Below are 20892 nucleotides of genomic sequence, written 5' to 3' on the forward strand. Positions count from 1 at the left end.
ACGACTGACCTATGGGCTCTCCGGTGCGCACCTCCTGGGTCTCCAGAGGGTCGCTCATGCCCTGGGAGTTGACGGCCCGGATGCGGTACTGGTACGCCTGGCCCTCGTCCACCCTGGTGTCCCCGAAGACGCTGGTGCTGCTCTCCACCTCGCCCACCTTCAGCAGTGGTGGAACGTACATTTACTGACTTGAGTACAATTTGAGGCCGATATGATAGCCGATCTACAAGGTCACAATGCGACGCATTGCAGAGATCTGCTATTTTCACAAGATTTTGATACAAACTTTGGGACATTCTGTATAATGAGTACTTTAGACTTTTGGTACTTTAAGTACATTTTGACGCCAATACCTTTTGTACTTTTACTCAAGTAAAATTTGAATTCTGGACTTTATTATTGCAGTATTCATATTTTTACTTAAGTAAAACGTGAGTGCTTTTTCCACTACTGACCTTCAGCCAGGACTTCTTCCCCGCCGCGCGGCGCTCCACCACAAAGCCGGTGATCTGCTTTCCCCCGTCGTCGCGAGGGGCCTTCCACTTCATCCTGACGACCGTGCGTGAGTGCTCCATGAACTCCACCTGACCCTGAGGGGGCCTGGGCCGGTCTGGAGGGAAGAGGTAAAGCCTAAGTTAAGCTTTGTTGTACGACCACACATCTCATTGAAGACTATAGGGCAAAACAAAGGAAGAACAGCGCAGTCTGTCTCCAGAGACTACATTGAAGATAACAAATATGTATAGTAGGGCTGTACCCTCATAGTTGATTAATCGATCGATTTGGTCTTGATTCACGTTCATGATGTGATCATGGGTTGATCATGATTCATGACTTTCAATAGGCAGTAGCCATTGTGAAATGAACATTAGAATTTTCAGTTCTCAACCTCACCAACCTGAAAACTTCCCAGCGTAAAATGTATGCAGCAAACAAATATATTTGATGATTTAAAGTAGAATAATTTCCCAGCCATTAGTGGACTATAGCTATTACGACTAATAATTTCTCGATGTCCAGTCTTGAAATATGTTTTTCACCTTGTGGTGAGCTTGGCATAAATTAGGCTTGAGATATGTCACACTTTGACCCACCAATCACAATGAGGTGCAGGTTGACCACAGCAGTGCCACAGTCACTCTTCAGACGGAGCATGATGTCACCGCTGTCCTCTCTGACGCACCTGGAAGCACACATTGCCTCTATTAGAGAAGTGCTTCTCAAACCTGTCCTCTCTGACGCACCTGGAAGCACACATTGAGCCTCTATTAGAGAAGTGCTTCTCAAACCTGTCCTCTCTGACGCACCTGGAAGCACACATTGAGCCTCTATTAGAGCAGTACCTTGACTTGGACCCTCATCTGAAAGTGTTTTGTGCCAGCGACCCCTACCCCCAAAAGTGAAGATTTATGTCAAAACTAAAATCTAAATGATTCAAAAATAACCTTTCAAATATTTTGCAAAAATAGAACAGCGCTGTGATACACATTTTTGGAAGGTTTTCACTTCAGAAATGATCTAAATCAAATGGGTAATTGACATGCATGGACTTCTATAAATTATTGCATATGAAGATAATATAAGTAAGTAGCCTTGAGATCCAACGGTTCACGAGCCATGTGACCCATAGATCAAAAGCCTATCTCTGTTTACGTAGTGCTTGAGGCAGCTTGATATACAAAAACCACCTGAACAACAAGAGGGGTGCCTTTAAAAGCTAAATGTTTTATTCACAGCAGCAAGCAGTACAATGTTTCGACCTTGCAGTCTCTTTCAAGTAAGTAAAGAAACAAATGACATCTTAATATACCAACAGAGGTGTGGATAGATTGGCTACCAGCCCCACCTGGTGACCATGCAGGGGCTGTATCAACAATTATATAATTATTACACATTAGATTACATAACAAACCTGGATATGATGCTATCACAGAGACTTACCCCCACTACAGCCCTTGATGCTGAGTGCTGAGCATGGAGGCAATGGGCATTAGGTACCACTCAGTCTTTGTTATTACTTGGCCGGAGATTGAACCCCCCAAACTCCCAATGTAAGCCCAGGCACTTACACCACAATGTCACTGTGCTGTTACAGTATGTACTATCGTCTCTGTCGGATGGAAACCACCATGTCCAAAACCGTTACTTTTCAAATTAAAAAAATGGCAAAGGTAACAGATCTATAAAGCTCAAAACGCATTGCTTCGTGTAGCGTTTCGAGCTTGTGGATCTGCTACTTTTGATACTTTCATGTGACGCTGTGTGATCAAGTGTATGTTAATTTAAGTTAAAATATGGAGATAAGAGGTTTCCCCACCCCGGCGGCAACGATGTGCTTTATAATATGTGATTAAAATCTAAAGATTTTAGAAATGCCATACGTCTACAGTACCAAACAGCCCGGTGTGAGAGTTTCCCTGCTCCTTTACCTGCTGATTACCAGTGTGGTGGAGTCAGCCGTTCGCTCCACCTTGGTCCTCTCATCCTCCGTCATCTCGAGGCCGTCCTTGTACCAGGTCACCTTGGGTGGGGGTCTACCTTTGAAGGGGATCCTAATGGTCGCCGTCTGGCCCGCTTTCACCACCACAGGCTGGGCCGCCAGCATCTCCAGCACTGCAGGGCCGACCTCTGGACGGTCTGGGGATACGAGGAAAAGCACCTCATTCTCTGATCAATCAGTGGTACCCAGCCTTATTTCCTAAGACCCCCTAGTGTGTGTGTGTGTGTGTGTGTGTGTGTGTGTGTGTGTGTGTGTGTGTGTGTGTGTGTCACACACAAGCGTCACACAAAAGCATCAAAAGTAACCAAGCAATTAGTAGATCTAAAAAACATTATATATATAAAATAACAACATAATTCAATATCCGGTTCCTTGCGTTTCTCACGTTCTACTACAGGTATACTTGGGACATTTGCTCCTCACAAGTTTAGTAACGCACGCTGACACTGACCTGCAATGGTCAACACGGCCTCGCTGTCGGCACCCTTGGCTCTGAAGGTGTACTTGCCCTGGTGGGCGTCGGTCACTCCACTGAAGGTCAGCTTGTGGACCGCACCCTGTTTGACCACCTGCACCCCACTCATATCTGCAATCTGTCAGGCGTAGCACACAGTACGACACGGCATGAATAGAGACTCAGATATATGTATGGAAAAGGAACAAAAGGGGTTGACAAAGTATGAAATCCAAAAACATAAAACAAATGCAATCAGACCAGCCATGGCACAATTAGCCTCGCCGACCCAGGCGTTTTGGTTTATGGCACAATAGACAACCTATACTTCCATAGCAGGAACTAGCTTCATCTGGAAAATGTTTTAGGGGTAATTATTTATATATCGTCTCTGTCAGGTGGAAACCCATATCTTCAAAACTGTAGCAGATCTACACGCGATTCGAGCTTGCAGATCTGCTCTTTTTGGTGCTTTTGTGTGACGCTGACTGTAGTATAGTCAAATAGGGCGGAGAAAAGAGGGTTTTTTTCCTGCCCGACAGCGACGATCAGTGTCTTGTTCCAGTATTTATATTTTGGAAGCGGGGGTTGGGTGATCCCCCCTCCCTTCTTGTTATTGCTGTGTTGTTGTTGTAGTCTCACCTCCACTCCATCCTTCAGCCACACTCCGTCCACCTTCTCGTCATCCAGGACAACACACAGCTCAGTGGGGGAGCCTGTAGAACACTTGGTATCTGACATACCACTCTTCACCGTGGCCAGGCGCTCTGCGTGGACACGCACACACACACACACACACACACACACACACACACACACACACACACACACACACACACACACACACACACACACACACAACACTTGGTATCTGACATACCACTCTTCACCGTGGCCACAACTATAGATCTAGTGGCAGTGTCTTACCCATCACCGTAAGGCTGGCAGAACTGACATACTCATGCTCATCATTGTCCTGGGTGCACACAATGGCGTACTCCCCCTCGTCGGACCAATCGCAGTCCTCGATGATGACCTCTGCCCTCTTGTCCTCGCGCATGAAGATGTAGCGAGGGTTCCCTGTGATGTCGTGTCCGTCCTTCTTCCAGCGGATGTGCACGTCCTTGGAGCTCATCTCACACTCCATGCGGGCCTTGCTCTTCTCCTTGACTTGCACACTCTTCAGGAAGCTGTGGAACTTGATGGGAATCCCTGGAGAGAGAAGTGAATTAGCAATTAACAGTTAATTGAGCAGCTTAACAGATCTACAAATATATATATATATATGTCTGGGGTTTTGTGCTGTGAGCTTGTAGACCCTGCTATTTTTCGCAGAATGTTAATCCCCCCATAATAGCGACGGTATGGTTCATGGTTCAGCAAAACCTCATTATTACATAAGCCACACAAGGTATTTATGTGTGCATTGTGGAGAGAAGCAACTTAACTAATGTATCTACTAACTAATTTATTGAGCGAAACCTCATTCACGTTTCTGCTGTAATAACCAATAAATAGACAGCAAAAGATGCACATAAAGTGATAAAGAGTAGGGGAAGTGTCTAATGATAAATATCCTAGCACGTTCCCAATTAACAGACAGTGTTTGTGTAAAATCCCAGAGGAGAGCCTGATGTCCTTGTGCAGATAATACTCATGTTCTATAGCTTGTACCCTGGGCTGCATGAGCATCTAATTAGACATATAGCTGTAATAATGAATGTGCTTTGTATTAATGAATGTACCGGGGGGCTGATGAGCATCGTGATAGACAGAGCTGATAAATGTGCCTGTTGTGTGGAGGGATTTGGTGGGTCAGGTGGGATGTTCAACTCGGCACTAGAAGAGAGGGTTTAATTACTACACTTCATGTGTAGTGATGGAAAGTGAATTTACTCAAGCAATTTTGATGAATATTGATGTACTATACTTTTTTTTTTAATACTTTGAACATCTACTACATCTCGGAGTAAAATACTGTAAGTTTTTTCTCCACTTATTGAATGTCTTTAGTTACAATTTACTTGCCAGATTATAAATGTCAGCTATTCAAACATAGAATTTGGAAAATGTTTAATACTTGCTTTGGCACTGTACGTATATTTTATACCAATACCAGTGTTGTGATCTCGTGTTGTGTTTATAGCTATCTAGCTATATATCTCGTGTTGTGTTTATAGCAGACTCCTCACTCATATGTGCACTTGCAGTTTGGGCAACTCCACAACTCCACACTCCACATTCTATTTACCTGCCACAGTGTCAACCCCCTTACCCCTGTGTCGGATCGGTTGTTACTAGTTAGACTGGCATATTCGCCGATACCGATATGACCCGATATGGCAAATAAGGGCCGATACTTTTCCAATACCAAACACAAATGCAGCATAAACACACTTAGGGTTTTCATGGTACAGCAGTGAAACGAAACACTCATTATACTTTCTATGAAGAGCGGCACAGTGGCCGCGAGGTCTCCGATGTTGATGCTGTATTCTCCGGTGTCGCTGGATTTGACGTCCTTGATCTTTAAGGTGTAGGTAAGACCGTCTTCGGACAGGGAGACCTCAAACTTCTCGTCTCTCTTCACCTCCTTTCCCTTTACCTGTTCCAGCACAAGCAAACGCAACCGGGGAACAGACTTAAATACAGCACTTTAAACTAAAGGGCTTTCATTGTCATTTCTGCTTAGTTTACAGTGCTGCAATGCAATCCATGTCTTTTCCAGGAGTATAGGAGCTGTGTGTACCACACAAACGCTCCAGGAACTGTACAAGAAGGGTGTGTGTAGTCGAGGCCCAACGCATCATCAAGGACAAGCACCACCCCTGTTTTACACCTGTAAACCTGTGACATGACAATAAAAAGTTGGTTCTGATTCTGAAATGTCTCTTGCTAAAGCAAAAAAACGGCTGCTGTTTCAGCAGAGGAGATATTACGCTTTTAGCTTCATACAATACCTTTTCTCAGCCAGCACCAAATCTGGACCAGGAGGTCCCCAGCTAAATTAATGTTTTTTGACAACTTTATCCATTTATATGTTGGATATTAAAAAGAATAGCAGATGTATGCATATTTTGGGAGGTCCCTGGCACAAAACATATCAATTTGGGGGTCCTTTACACACTGAAGTAGAGCATGTGTGTCTCATCTTTATATAAGCTACCAAGATGCAAAACTTGCTCTCTCTCTCTCTCTCTCTGAATAAATCTTGTTATTTGAGACATGCACCACCAACCTTCCATATGAGCGGCGCATCTGTCTTCTTGGAGAGACGGACCTCAAACACGGCTGTCTGGCGCTCTGTCACTCTCATGGGCTTAAAGTCGGACAGGAACTTCAGAGGCTCGTCTGAGCGAGCCAAGAAAGTGCATGTGTGTGTGGGAGAGAGAGAGAGAGAGAGAGAGAGAGAGAGAGAGAGACAGGTTAGACAATGATGGAATAGCAGAGAGAAAGAGGTTGCTGATGATGAATGACACAATAGGGGTTGCTGAGAGGGTTGAGGGATCATCACAAAATAGACTCTCACGCCATTTTGGTCTCAGAGAGGTGTATTATTTCCGAGCGCTTTCTCTTTTCCTCATTTTCATATATATATATATATATATATATATATATATATATATATATATATATCACTTCACTCATGTCATTAATATACTTTAGAGCTGTTGTGTGGAAATAATTAAAAAAAAAGTGCCCCCATTCTGTGTTTCCTAGAACTGGAGGTCTGAAAAAAATCATTAACATGGTGAAACACATCTTGATGATTTCATCAAGATGTGATTCACCATGTCAAGGTATCAAGGTATATTAATGACATAGTAAAATGTTGGGTAACACTTGCTATGCATCCCATGTTTATAACGCATTATGAACACACTTATAACTTATAAGACATCTAACCTTCTCATAACCATGTATAATTAATTATATGTATAAGCGCTCATAAATAATCATAATACTTTATAACCTTAATCATATACATTATACACTTTATTTATAAGACAATAAACAGCACGAGTGTCTATTTCAAATACAAAGTGTGCACTTGCCTACGACGGTGAGCTTGGCTGACAGGCTCTTGTCTCCGACGTACAGGGTGTAGGTGCCCATGTCAGCCAGGCACACGGCCGAGATGCACAGCGTGTGCTTGGTTCCCATCTGCTTCACTTCGTACTTCCCGTGAGAATACTGGATCCTCAGCAGCTCTGTGCCCTGCATGATAAATCACACCAGTTGAGTTGAAGGAACCTCGGGCACACAGTTTTGATGTATGCAAATTCCCACCACATGGGCCACACACACTCGCGCACACACATAACCTACACACACACACACACACACACACACACACACACACACACACACACACACACACACACACACACACACACACACACACACACACACACACACACAGACACACACACGCACAAATAAACGAACAAACAAACACAGACTGTGTTTTTTTACCAGGAACCATTGCATCTTGACGTTTGGGTCTCTCAATTCCAGGACGGTCTCAAAGACAATATAGCTGTCAGGCTTGGCAGTGATGTCTTCTAGGGGTTTGAGAACACGCACCATCTGGAATGAAATGTGAAAAAGATGAAGTATGAAAGCCTGCCATGACTGCAGAGACACCGAAGCGCGCTCTTGCCACTTGTTCCAAATACTGCAGTGTAGGTGATTGTTGCTGTTAGTGCACGGTAAACTCCTTGGTGTTTTCCTGAGTGTGAAATTGGACCCAAATAGACCCATTAGTTCACACTGAGGATTTTGACATGTGCTGCGTAACATTATGTCCTCAACCTTGTCTGACCTTGTGGTAGGGCCTATGTGAGCATAGCCTACTATAAATACGTCTTTACTTATTCTTCTGCACTGTATAATATTGACTTCTTTGTTTTTTATTGTCTTCAAATGTCCTTTTATATTGAGATTTTTGAATAGCTGTATACTTTCTTAATCTTTACTGAATTAAAATGTCCTGTTTGGCTATGCCTTGTTTATGCTTACTTTTTTATGTAAAGGGCATTGAATTGTCTTAATATTCTGGGAGGAACATTATAGCCAACATTTGTGTCCTTGAAGATCGGCAATTTATTTTACGGAAAGGTCTAGACGTGGTTATAGTTCTTTTATGTAATCTATGTAGGATAACGTCTCTGTCGGGTGCACAAAAACCTCATGTACAAAACTGTTACTTTTCAGGATTCAAAATAAAAAAACGGCAAAAGTAGCCTACATCATCAAGCGCAAATGGTGTTTCGAGCTTGCGGATATGCTACTTTTGATGCTTTTGTGTGACGCTGCAGTGGCATCAATTAATTAATTAATTAGGGCATCAATTAATGAAATGACACGAAAAGTTCGAATACGGAAGATGAGAGATTTCTGCCAGGAAGGTATATTTTACACATAGTCAGTGTCAGGCCCTCACCTCCACCTCCTCTTTCTTCCTCATCTCCTTCAGCCTTTTGAGGAGTCCTCTGAAGTCTGTGAAGCCGTGCTCAGCGCAGATCCTCTCGTAGTCCTTCCTGTCCGCTCCAGACAGGATCTTCAGCATCTCCTCTTCTGTCGGAGGCTTCTTCTCCTCACGCTTCACCACACTGCTGCACAGCACCAACAGTCCTCACTGAGTGTGCGTGTGTGCGACTATAGGCTACTTGTACGCATAGTAGAATATAAGAAATAGACATCGTGGGGAGTTGGGACTCGGGACCATTTGCTGGTTCCTGGTCATAGTCATAACTGGTGGTTTTATGGTTGGAAAGATTCTAGAGATGTGTTTAGATTCAGGTTGGGGTTGGGATTAGAGTTAGAGGTTAGGGTTAGAGTAAAACATGGATGTAGATCAGCTATGTTTCTGTCTCTAGGCTTACAGTTAAAAATGCCAAAGACTTGCATTAATACAATCGTTGTCCTCACAAGTATGCATTCTGGTAGTAGGCCTACTTTTATACATTTTGATGTACTTTTACTCATAGCCAGAGGCCTAAAATGTTTATACAGGACTATTGCTTTTAAAGGGGATTACCACTCATTTTCAACATTTTACTATGTCATTAATATACCTTAGAGCTGTATAAAAAATGTCCCCCATTCTGTGTTGCCTAGAACTGGAGGTCTGAAAAAAATCATTAACATGGTGAATCACATCTTGATGATGTCATCAAGATGTGATTGTTGTTGATGTTAATGATTATATTAATGACATAGTAAAATGTTGAAAATTAGTGGAATGCCCCTTTAAGAACATATTTTCTATTACTACAACAAAATCAAAGTACTTTTTCCACCACTATTAAGAAGTACTCAAAGGATCTGCTCGCCAAACGATGTATTATTTATTTTTGATGGATTTGTGTATTTGTGAGGCTTGTGTTGTGTTCTTACCGATGATGCAGCATCTTTTTGAGTTGCATCGCTGGGTCTGGAGACAGATGGAGACGGAGACAGACAAGAATTATTGACAGGGTATGACCAAAACTAAATAAAGTGCTGTCAAAATGGACACTGTGTATCACCCTATGAATGTGTTTCTCAAACTTTTCAATTTCAAGGATATCCCCCCCCCCGCTCAATTTTGTCTTCAATGTTTATGTTTACACAGACCCTCAAAGCTGGACATAGGAGGGGCTAGCGGCGGCTCAACATGGACCCTTATGGGGCCCTTTGGTTCCATTTGTACACTCTTATTGGTTCTCAAAGTGGGGTCCTGTCCTGGGGGGGGGGGGGGGGGGGGGGGTGGAATGGGAGTTCCCTAGCGAAATGTGTCAATACAATATCACATAATCATTGTAACCACTTTATCTGTTGGCTATTCTAAAAGCAGACCTACAAGCTCACAGCACATCACTTCGTGCCGTGGGCTTATAGATCTTATAGACCCCCCCCCCCCCCCCACTCCAAGGGGTTCCAGGCTTACGCTCTGTGACGGTCAGAGACACGGCGGAGACGGCCTCTCCGTGGCTGTTGGAGGCTACGCACCTGTAGACATCAGCCTCTGCCAGGGTCAGGCTTTTGATCTGAGGCAAGGGGGAAGAAATGCATTCCCTTCAGTGGTGGAAAGAGTGCTTCTCAAATGTTTTACTTATAGGCTAATTCAGTGAAAGTATATCAATACTGCAATGTAGAAATTAGAAAAGTAAAAGTAAAAGTAAAGTAGGCTACTCAGAATGTCACATTTCTAGTTTTCAAATGGGCCATTTTTTTGAAAGAATGGCCGATATGTATATAAGTGGTTAATGTAGGGCAGGCTATGTTTTGTAATAATAATCAAAAGAACTAAAACTTTTACATTATTATAGTGGAGTAAAAGTAGGCATACAATATTTGCCTCTGCAGAGATGTAGTGTAGTATAAGTAAAAGTACTGGAAATTGTAAAGAAAAAAGTACAAATAACTAAAAATTGTACTTAAGTACAATGCTTAGTACTTATACCACTGCTATTATCTCACACTGCCAGCAAGTATCTCAACATGTCTCTGGAGTTAATGAATGCAGTGCTGTAACTGCTGTTCATACATCTGCAGTTATGACAGGAGACAGACAGAACAGATTAGTCGCCTGCCGGGTTCACTGGGAGGGAGACTAATCGCTGATTTGGGTATCACTACTACAGGGGGTTTCAATGTTTTTTAAGCTAGTTTAGTGAGAGATAGATCGGGACCCCGACCCCCCCCCCCCCCCCCTCCCCATTACGGCATTACATTGTTTTGCACATTAAAGGGCAAGACCACTTTTTTTTAGTTTTCTTACCTTATTATGGGCAAACTATTACATTCCATGAGTTATTTCGCTCCGTTGTGTTGTTTATTAGCAATTTAATAAATAAACAATAGGGTCCATTGCGGGGGAAACATCTCTCAAAGTCACTATTTTAGCACATAAACGAAAAAAAAGCTGATTCTGACAGTTTACGACATCAGGAAAACTCATGCGGTTTTATTTTTAATAAAAATAGTTTTTGTCTTGTTTTGGCTAATGTGTAGAAAGAAGATCCGGTTGGTATGCCTACGCCGACCGAATCACTGCTGTTGCAAAACGATCTGATTGGACCAAAACTGTACAACACTTCCTTATTGGAAACGACGGGGATGTAAACAAATGGATTTGATCTCGTCCGCTTGTCACTAAAAACATACACAATGGACGTGTTTGAGGGAGACACTTAAGAAGACACTTTAGAAGAAGTGTGTAAAGTGTCTGTGTCTGGGATTGCTCATATGCGAGGCTGCAGCTGGGTGCATCTCAAACAGCGTGGAGACTTCTGTTTACAACGAAACCTCGCAAGACGGCCCGCGAGAGTTGGGAACGCCGCAGTACTGCTTGAGTCTATCTCCGACTAAAATAGTAAATTTATAAATCTATCTTAAACAACACAACGGAGCGAAATGACTTATGGAATGGAATAGTTTGCCCATAATAACGTAAGAAAACAACCCAAACCTCTCAAAAAGTGGTCTTACCCTTTCATAATTTCATAGATATAGCTTCCTTATCCTTAGACTTGTTTGACTGCACTGTCAAAATTGTATGTTGTTGGATTCACTCTGTACTTGTCTTATTCTGCTTATTTTCCTTCACACCAAACCTCTTTGCCAAAAATAGTTGCTGTACAAGTGTGTGTGTGTGTGTGTGTGTGTGTGTGTGTGTGTGTGTGTGTGTTTGTGTGTGAGACGCAACTTGGCCTGTTGTAGCGCCACCATGAGGCTGATTTGAAAACTGTCAAGTGGCATTTCTTCCTCAGCCTATAGTGGGGATTTGGGATACACTGCCATGTCTTCCTTCTCAGAATGCATTTCTTTCATGTGGATTCCAAGGGATTCGATTTCCCAAAAGTTGCGTAACTGATCTGGAGGAAAAACGGACAAGCACCGGGGCGAGTAGTCCAGTATTCTCTGACAGTGCCTGTTCCTCTCCGACGCTGATGTGCATCACTTCAATGAATTCAGTTATGATATTTCGCGTGGTGACTTCTCCTTGCACCAGCCATCCAAATACACTTTCCAGTGCAACTAGTCCTTCATTCAGTCTCTCCATTTTTCCTGTGACCATTTTCCAATATTGGTCTCCGCCAATTATAGGACTCCTAATTCCACTGCATCCATCCCTATGATGGGTACATCTGCTATGGGCATTCCTTTTGCTTCCAAAGTTCCAAGTCCCTCCTTATCTTTCAATTTGGCGCTTTAATCATAGAAGAGCTCAACTTGGGTGTTTCCAATAAATGGACATCAATAATGCAATGTGTTTTGGAACCAAATACATATTCAACGTTTCTTTACCTATAACTGGCAGGTTAAGTGCTCTGGAAATATCCTCTTTAATTGAAACTGCGGGTGCCCCCATCTAATAGGCAACTGGCTACTTGGCTTTGCGTTGGTGCTGGTGCATCCAAATGGTAGCTGTCTGCAGTAATACGTATTACTAGCTATTACTAGGCTACAGTATTACTAGGCTACAGTACTGTAGCCTACTATTGTCAGAGTTGCTTGCCACACTAGCCTAACTGCATCTGCAACACTGTGGTCAGCCTGTCTGTCGTTGCCGTGGTCGGCGCGTCTATCATGCGCTGTATATTGACTGGCTGTTTGATTGCAAACTGTTTTGTGGTGTCTGGGCCCGCACTCTTCAGTTCACAGTGAATGCCCTGCGTTCTACAATTACGCGCGACATGCAAGTACAGCATCTTGCAATGGGTCTGGTCCACAAGATTAGATACACCACCAAGATACCCATGTACCTGTCTAAATACTTCCTTAATGTAAACGAAGTCCACACCCACAACACCAGAGGGAGTGCAACAAACCATGTACAACCCAGATTCGGCACAAACAAGGGACTAAATTCTTTTCGCTCCTATGCGACCAAAATGTGGAACGCCCTACCAACAGTCATTAAGACATGTGAATCCCTTGGCTCCTTCAAAACTGCTCTCAAAGGGCACCTACGGATGGCTGCAATTCGAAACTGGCCTCTGTAAAAGCTGAATTTGTATCTGGATTGTACTATGTTTTTGTATGGACGTGGTGTTGGGTGCCTGCACATATGCACACATGGCATCAACGCATGGTGTTGTGTGCAGGCGCCCTACACTCTGTCTTTGTACTATGGATTGTACTATGTTTTTGTATGGACGTGGTGTTGGGTGCCTGCACATATGCACACATGGCATCAACGCATGGTGTTGTGTGCAGGCGCCCTACACTCTGTCTTTCGTTTTCTTTTCTTTTATCCCCCTGTTCCCCTCACTGTATATATACTTTTTTTCCCTTTTCGCTTCCTATATGATGAATTCCTGTTCTGTTCTTTAACTACATAGAAGTGTCTATTTGTTTGTCTCTAAATGTTTTGATGAATTGAACAATGTGGACCCTGTTGTAAACAAGTGTAAGGCTTAATTGGGTCGTCCACTCACAGTTAACAGTCTTTGTATTGAGTTTGTGCTTGAAATGTACTGTAATTCTGCAAACTGTTAATAAAGATTTCAATCAATCAATCATGCCTGCCTACCAGACATACAAAACACCTGCCTTGTTTCCTCAGTGTTTCTCTTCTTAAGGGTTCAAGTGTTTAATGTAAGAAAAGAAAAAAAGTATCACACAGAAAGATTTGTCAGTCCCCCTGTAACTGAATCCAAGGCTTCATTGGTCGTGCAATTGATAGAAAATAAGTAATTTTCTTTGGGTGAACATGACTGACGACTGACTCACGTCAACAAACTTTTTGATGAATTGAACATGGTGGACCCTCTTGTAAACAAGTGTAATGCTTAATTGGGTCGTCCACTCACAGTTAACAGTCTTTGTATTGAGTTTGTGCTTGAAATGTACTGTAATTCTGCAAACTGTTAATACATATTTCAATCAATCAATCGATCAAACTCCCCTGCAGTGCTTGAATCAAACAGCAGGAGGCGGTGCTACGTCAGGAATCTGTTCTTATAAAGCCTTCATCCCTGCATCTTAAAAGTCATCCCCGCGATCATGAAACAGATGGCAACGGTAGATGCATGTCAGCATCTGCAAGTTCATTGGTTTATAATAGCCATTTAAGCTTCACTTAAGCTCCCCGGCTGGTAAGAAGACGGCATATAAATCCACTCCAGAGTGGTGATATAGATAAAAGGATCAAAGTTTTTATTTTATTTATTTATTTTTTATGTAGCCTACTTTTCTGCATGATGCATACATGGCGTGCTGTATGACTATGAGGCGACTATACTAGGATGGCAGGACGGGTTTATTATTGGCAGCCTGTTCAAGAGCATTTGGTTTCTTTCTACTTTCTCTCTCTTCTCATGTCTTAAATCAGTAGATTTAACAACAGTGCTGGAAGAAATATACTTGGTTCTCAAAAATGAGGAGAGCAACTGGCATCATTGAGGATGCCACCCACCCCTCTCACAGCCTGATCTCCCTTATGCCATCTGGGAAACGGTATACAGGAGCATCAGTGCCAGGACGGAAAGGATGCGGAGCAGCTTCTTTCCCCAGGCAATCAGACTCCTAGTATGATCCTCTAGTATCACTGGCAGATAGGACATGAACTGATGACATGAACTCTATGTTCAGGTTTTAAATCTTTTTCTTATTCTATTCATCTTTTTTATGGACTCAGTTTTTTAGGGCTTATTTTAAATTATATTCAGAGTAGCCTATTGTCTTGCACTTGATATATTTATTATTGTATGAGCCTGTGTTGTCTTTTAACTAGGAGAAACGTAATTTCGTTTTTTTTACCCTGCTGCTGCAGTTGGAAAGAATGACAAAATAAAGCAATCTTGAATCCTTGGGGGGTGGGGTTAGCCTGATTAGCAGTCCACTCAGAGAGTGGGCGGGGTCTTTGGGCTCAATGGGCTGGATCCAGGCTAGGGTGGGGTAGCATCATCACAATCATTTTAGCAGATACAAGCTCACATAGTGCACTGCAGCACTTCGTGCTGTGAGCTTATTGATCTGCTATTTTTGAAATGTTTTGAATCATTTCTGGGGGTCCCTAGAAAATGTTTGAAACATTTTTAATAGTTTCTGGGGGTCCCTAGAAAATGTTTGAAACATTTTTAATAGTTTCTGGGGGTCCCTAGAAAATGTTTGAAACATTTTGAATTCCCTAGCAGTCCCTAGAAAAACCTTTTTAGAATTTGGGGGTCCTTGACTAGAAAAGGTTTGAGAACCACTGGCCTACATACAAGTATAGCTGCAATATGTATAGACATTCCCTGTTAAAGTAAAGTTGTTATTACAAATGTTACTTTTAAAAGTATTTGTGCCAAAAATATACTTGTCCTGATTGTTAAAGATGTCCTATTTAACAATCGTTATTGGCCTACTTAGTAATGCATTAATAATGTGTTCATCACGTCAATGTTGTTGCTGGTAAATGCTTATTTTATGTTTCCTCTATGCACAACATCCAAATGCATCAGTTATCTGGTGACCGCAGCATGCCTTTTTTGGAGGGAACATACATTTTGACAAAAATAGCAGATCTACCAGCTTGTAGATTGCCTCTTTTTGGTGAAGAGATTTAGTTTAGATGGGGGTGGGAGAATCTGCCCAAAACCGTTGTTAACTCAGGTCTGTCATAAGAATAGAGGGTTTGAGTGGTTGACAATAATCAAAGTAATTGTAGTATACATTTTTACATCTGAGATGCTTAAAATAGTACAGTGCTTGAACTGAAGGTGCTCATTAGATCTTTAGATTAGTAGCTATACTGCCTGTCTAGTGTCTATACCGGAGAACCAGAATGTGCACCACACATCTGACATACAGTATCTCTAGTCTGATTTCACACCCACATATATGGTATCATATATATATGGTACTATTATGTGGGCGTGAATTCAGACTTAAAGGGCCACTTCACCCCTTTTGCAACCAGTTCTGTTTGTAAATACATCAAAGATGCGAATATAATCCATTTCTAATGGATGCCTTGGCCTGGAAGAGAGGTCATCAGGTGGTCTCCAACCTTCTTAGAGTGTTTCAACCCTCAACCACTACACTCTCCAGTTGGCGGGTCAGCAGTGATTGGTCAAGTCACTGCCCCTCTCCTCCAGGCTTCCAGCTATAGAAAAGTCCACGGAGGGGCACCCCGCGCGCAGCCATCACCGAGGCGCAACCAGCACCGGGAGGGAGAGCCACACCCGGCCAACAGGGAAGTGCGAAAAAACTGCCGGCCAGGTGCAGCAAACCAGTGCTGACCACACCCCAGCGACCGCCGCGCCCAGGGCGCCGCGCCACTGTCCTTTCTTCCCTGCCAGAACTAGCAGGAAGCTCTCTCTGCCTTGTGTGTTCTTGGGGATATCAGTTTAATCTGTGCTATTGAGTCTCTCTTCCTCCCCTCCTCTTGGGAGACTCTGGGGGTATTGCTCATTTGTACGGTCTGTAGCTTGCTTGGTGCCCTCTTGCGAGTGCTGCAACAGAGGTTGCTACCCCTGTTGCAGCCAGACTTTCCTGGAGGTCAGCTGTTTCTCCAGCGTCACCGACCTTCCTCGGTTGCCATCCAGACTTTCCCCTGGAGGTCACTGGTCTTATTTTAATGAGACAAGAAACACTTTCCTGGGGGGTTTTATGTGGGTAAGTTTTTTTTTTAGATATTTCACTATTTCAAAGTGTCCATGAGCTCACTTACACTGAGATCGCTTATTCCCCCCCCTATCCACAAGGAAGAGCAGTGGACCAAACCATTATGGGAATTGTAGTCCAGGAAGGAAGTGAGCCCAGTGTCCATGACATCATGGAGCCCATGGACACTTTGAAATATAATATTTAAAATATCTAAAAACACATATTATGCACGTAAAAACCCCAGGAAAGTGTTTCTTGTCTCCCAAACATCATTCAAATAAGATATGGTTGCAAAAGGGGTGAAGTGGCACTTTAAAGGCTATTGCATGTTTGTCCTGTTATTGTCTTGTATTTATTGTTATTGCAGAGCTGTGTCACTTATCTTTCCTCTTCTCTTGGCCAGTTTACACTTAAAAGAGACTTCAGTCTCAATGTGGTTTTTACTGGTTAAATAAAGGTTAAATAAATAAATAAATTCAAATGAAACCAAATAGACAATTAGACACCTTACTCGCTTGTACGGCTTGTACATTTTACATGTTGTACATTTTTAGAAAAATCTTGAAAGTGTTTGAAAACGTTTAGATTTCCTGTTTTATTATTATTTATTTTTTACACAAAACTCTTCTGGGGGTTCCTGGCACAAAACATTTTCAGATGGGGGTTCGCGGCCAAATATATATATTAATTTGAGGGTCCTTGACACTACACTGAACCACTGGTTTAGTGTAGTCTATGGGCTGCATGCAAACCTTGAGAATATGATGTTTGTTGAGGCTGTCATAGAATGTGTTGGTCCCGTCAGAGAGTGGCTGTCCGCTGGCTCTCTCCCAGGTCACTCTGGGCTCAGGTCTTCCTGTCACCTTGGCCTTGAACACCGCCTTTTCATCTAAAAACAAATGCATACATATTCATTGTGTGTGTGTGTGTGTGTGTGTGTGTGTGTGTGTGTGTGTGTGTGTGTGTGTGTGTGTGTGTGGGGGGGGGTCTTTGACATGAGACTGTTTGAGATCCACTGCTCTAAAACAACATCAGACCATTCCCTGTTAAATCACGTGGCCTAGCTGCTTATTTGGGGCTTGTTTTCGGTTTCTTGTTTTTCTCGAAAGATCTGGCAACAGTACAGACTACAGAGAACTCCATAGAGCGAAGTCCTGACGTCACTCGCTCATCCCCTTATTCCAATAAGGGGTACGTGGAAGTTTTTCTCTATATGGAGAATAACATGGGGTCATCTTAAAATCGTCTCATATAAGAATTGTGGTCCGATATTGTCGGGGCGATGTCTCTGTATCGTTTACGACAGTCAGTCAGTCATATTTGATACAGTATCTAATTTGGCAGCAGTAACATTTGCGTTTTCTCGCAGTCAGTTGATTCTTCATATCCATATGAGTGAAACGAACAGGATGATTTGTTTATTTTTCAAACACAGTTGTTATGAGGCGATCTAAAATCCCCCAATGGGGATTTAATAGGCTACAAATAATAAAGTACACAAACCCGGTACTTAGCACCCTCTACCGATATTGACGTTAGACTTCGGTGCTCTATTCGTGCAACTTTAAAAAACATCATCTGTGTGACTGTGAATGCAACGTCTCATTGCCATGAAAAAAGTCAATTCAAACTCAAAATATATGTTATACATACTACGGAATCGTAGTATTGGCAGTATAGGCTATAGCCTTTGTTCCATGTTTCAGAAACCTTCACTCGAGTCGACGCCACCTGTCCACTTAACAGGTCAGGCCAGGCCAGGTGGCGAGTCATGCATGTTGCTTATTTGCTCGAGCAAAGTTACTAGGCTAGGCTACTAGGAACAATGAACATATTATATGCGTGTGTTTGCGCATACACCAGCTTTTGCTTTTCCCCAGCAGGGATAATTTTAAAAATAGTTTGTATAGTTATAATAATATGTATTATTTTCGTGTCATGCACACCTTGTGCCCAACCCTCATGGGTTTATAAGACACCATTTGCACACAATTGCAATTACAGCATATTTTATATTACATAATTTATGCATTTACAGCATGTTTACATTACATAATTCATTATTTTACAACTCAGATTTATACAGAGTACTCTGTCTTCTTTCCCAAGCTTGACAGATAAAATCTGCTACAACGTACATCTAAGGTATAGATACAGATAAGTACAGTAAATTTCATTCTTTATTGTCTACCACTAATGCTGAATGATCATGCTAATCTGCAGAGTTAAGTTATGTATAATTTGTAACAGGCTGTGTGTTTGGCCCCTCAATCTATAAATCACAGTCGGAGATAGCACAAATTAGGCTTTCAAAGCCTGCAGTATTTGTTCAAAGCAAGTTGCAGTACATCTCTCTTTTTTCCCCCTGCCCAGAGGTCATCACAAGCACAAAGAAAGTTCCAAGCACAGCTACTTTGTGCTTTCATGATTGTGTCTCGGGAGCTCAGGCCTGTTTATAATATTTAATGGGATGAGAGATGCTGGGGTTATACAGATGGTGCTGCTTTGCAATTTCACGGAGTTTCGAGATGAAAGGGGGGAAAAGAGGGAGCCGCTAACTCACCCTCCTGGGCAGTGACAGGGCGTGGTTTCTCCTCAAAATCTGGGACAGACTCCCCCTCTGGGATGCGGGGGGATGTTTGCACCTGGCTGAAGGACTCAGCGGTGGCTGGATTGTCACCAAATAACACAGAGATTAATTACAGCAACACACAGCATACGTAACCATTTAGATAATGCTGCCATAGATAATTATTGTGCCAGCTCAGCGGTTAAAGGGTGGTTTGGATAGTTTACGCCTTTGAAAGTATTTCAATCGAACAAGTCGAAAACACTATCGCTACCTGTAGGCCTACCACCTGTTTAAGGGTAGTGCTGGTGAAAAGTGTGAAGCAAAGCCTGTTGAACACGTCCCTATTTTGTCATTTCATTGTCAAAGATTGTAATAGCTAAAATAGATTAAAACAAGCTTGGTGCTTAGTGCATTGTGAACTTATTAGGTAATTTTGCTAGTTTCAGCTTATCAGCTTCACCCTGTTTCAATCTATCTTCATTTCATATAATTGGTCCTCAATGCTCCATTTTAAGATGGCTGTGGACTGTTCAGAAACCTGCCTAACATTTAGAGGATGGCTGTGGACTGTTCAGAAACCTGCCTAACATTTAGAGGATGGCTGTGGACTGTTCAGAAACCTGCCTAACATTTAGAGGATGGCTGTGGACTGTTCAGAATCCTGCCTAACATTTTACAATGTATGCATTTAGCAGTCATCAAAGATCATAAGCAAGCTAAGAACCTAACATCCGACTAACAGTAGAATATCTGTACAATAAAACTATACGAGTATATACTGTACACTTTAGAGTGCCATGTCAATGCTATCTAAATTAAATGTAGCCTACGCCTGTACGGTCATCGAGTATACCAGTGACGTCATCGGTAGGCATGCCATGCGTCTTCATATAATATTGGTCCTCACTAATGTTAAAATGCCACACTTTCTTTCTACTCTTGGTCTGTGTCTCTTATAGGAGAGCTGTGGGGAGTTCAGTAAGCCGTCCACCAATGACATCATCGTTGGTCAACCAAAATCACAACAATGACTGTAAAGGTTTTATTATGTTGTGCACACATTGGTGGAGGAGAAAAAAGTGAGAACCAATTACACAAAGATATAGTTGAAAATGAGTCAAGTGGTTAATGCCGTTTTTTGTAACCATGTGTGACAGAGACAATGTGTTTTCTTTCTCTCATACCCTCGGCGGTCTTGGAGGAGCTCTGGTAGACCTTACGCAGCTTGCCAGAGGAGGAGGAACTCATGGAAAAGGAGGTGGTGGAAGTGGAGGAGGAAGATGACATCTCGGACACCTGTCTCGTCTCGCCTACCTGCTGCTCCAGCATGCCCTCGCTGGCCTGGCGCAGCTCTGCTGCCATGGCGGGACAAGGTCACCTTGGTGCTGCTGAGACTGACTGGGCTTTTGGGACTTGGCAGGTCACAGAGAGAGAGAGAGAATCGTTGCTGTCTGGCAAAAACCTTGTATCTCCAGTGTTATCATTTTTATGGTAAATTAACCACGCATTGTAATAGAAAGCTTGTCGATCGGGTATTTTCAGCAAAAGCTGAATATTCTGAGAGTATAAAACAAGTACTACAAGCTCACAGCGCTATTTTTGGACAATTTTAAAAGTGAAAGTGCTTAAGTCTATCTGCATCTTTTCATAAATACTGAATGAAAAATATTAACAAGAGTTGTGACTAACTAATAATCACTGCACTGTATCCAGTGGAACAAAGGGTTCTTATTTCCATTTCCAGAAACGTTCAAACGTATATGCTTTTGGGAGATGCAA

At 42.5% G+C, this 20892-nt stretch overlaps 1 protein-coding gene across 1 annotated transcript in view; it reads right to left on the reverse strand.

Moving 5' to 3' along the window:
- LOC308314498 (immunoglobulin superfamily member 22-like) overlaps positions 1–20400 on the reverse strand; it is a gene marked incomplete at both ends in the record, with an annotated part of 28236 nt that extends 7836 nt beyond the window's left edge. The window contains 17 exons of the mRNA XM_080762129.1: positions 10–157; positions 456–610; positions 1095–1183; positions 2430–2637; positions 2952–3093; positions 3597–3721; positions 3882–4166; positions 5397–5559; positions 6193–6305; positions 7010–7172; positions 7431–7544; positions 8401–8572; positions 9357–9393; positions 9889–9988; positions 17294–17430; positions 19105–19209; positions 20298–20400. Of these exons, the coding sequence (XP_080618255.1) occupies positions 10–157; positions 456–610; positions 1095–1183; positions 2430–2637; positions 2952–3093; positions 3597–3721; positions 3882–4166; positions 5397–5559; positions 6193–6305; positions 7010–7172; positions 7431–7544; positions 8401–8572; positions 9357–9393; positions 9889–9988; positions 17294–17430; positions 19105–19209; positions 20298–20400 (2359 nt within the window). The remainder of the gene's footprint in view (positions 1–9; positions 158–455; positions 611–1094; positions 1184–2429; positions 2638–2951; positions 3094–3596; positions 3722–3881; positions 4167–5396; positions 5560–6192; positions 6306–7009; positions 7173–7430; positions 7545–8400; positions 8573–9356; positions 9394–9888; positions 9989–17293; positions 17431–19104; positions 19210–20297) is intronic.
- Positions 20401–20892: the final 492 nt, after the last annotated feature.

The sequence above is a fragment of the Protomyctophum bolini genome, assembly GCF_963924005.1.
Source record: "Protomyctophum bolini genome assembly, chromosome: 4".
Classification (NCBI taxonomy): Eukaryota; Metazoa; Chordata; class Actinopteri; order Myctophiformes; family Myctophidae; genus Protomyctophum; species Protomyctophum bolini.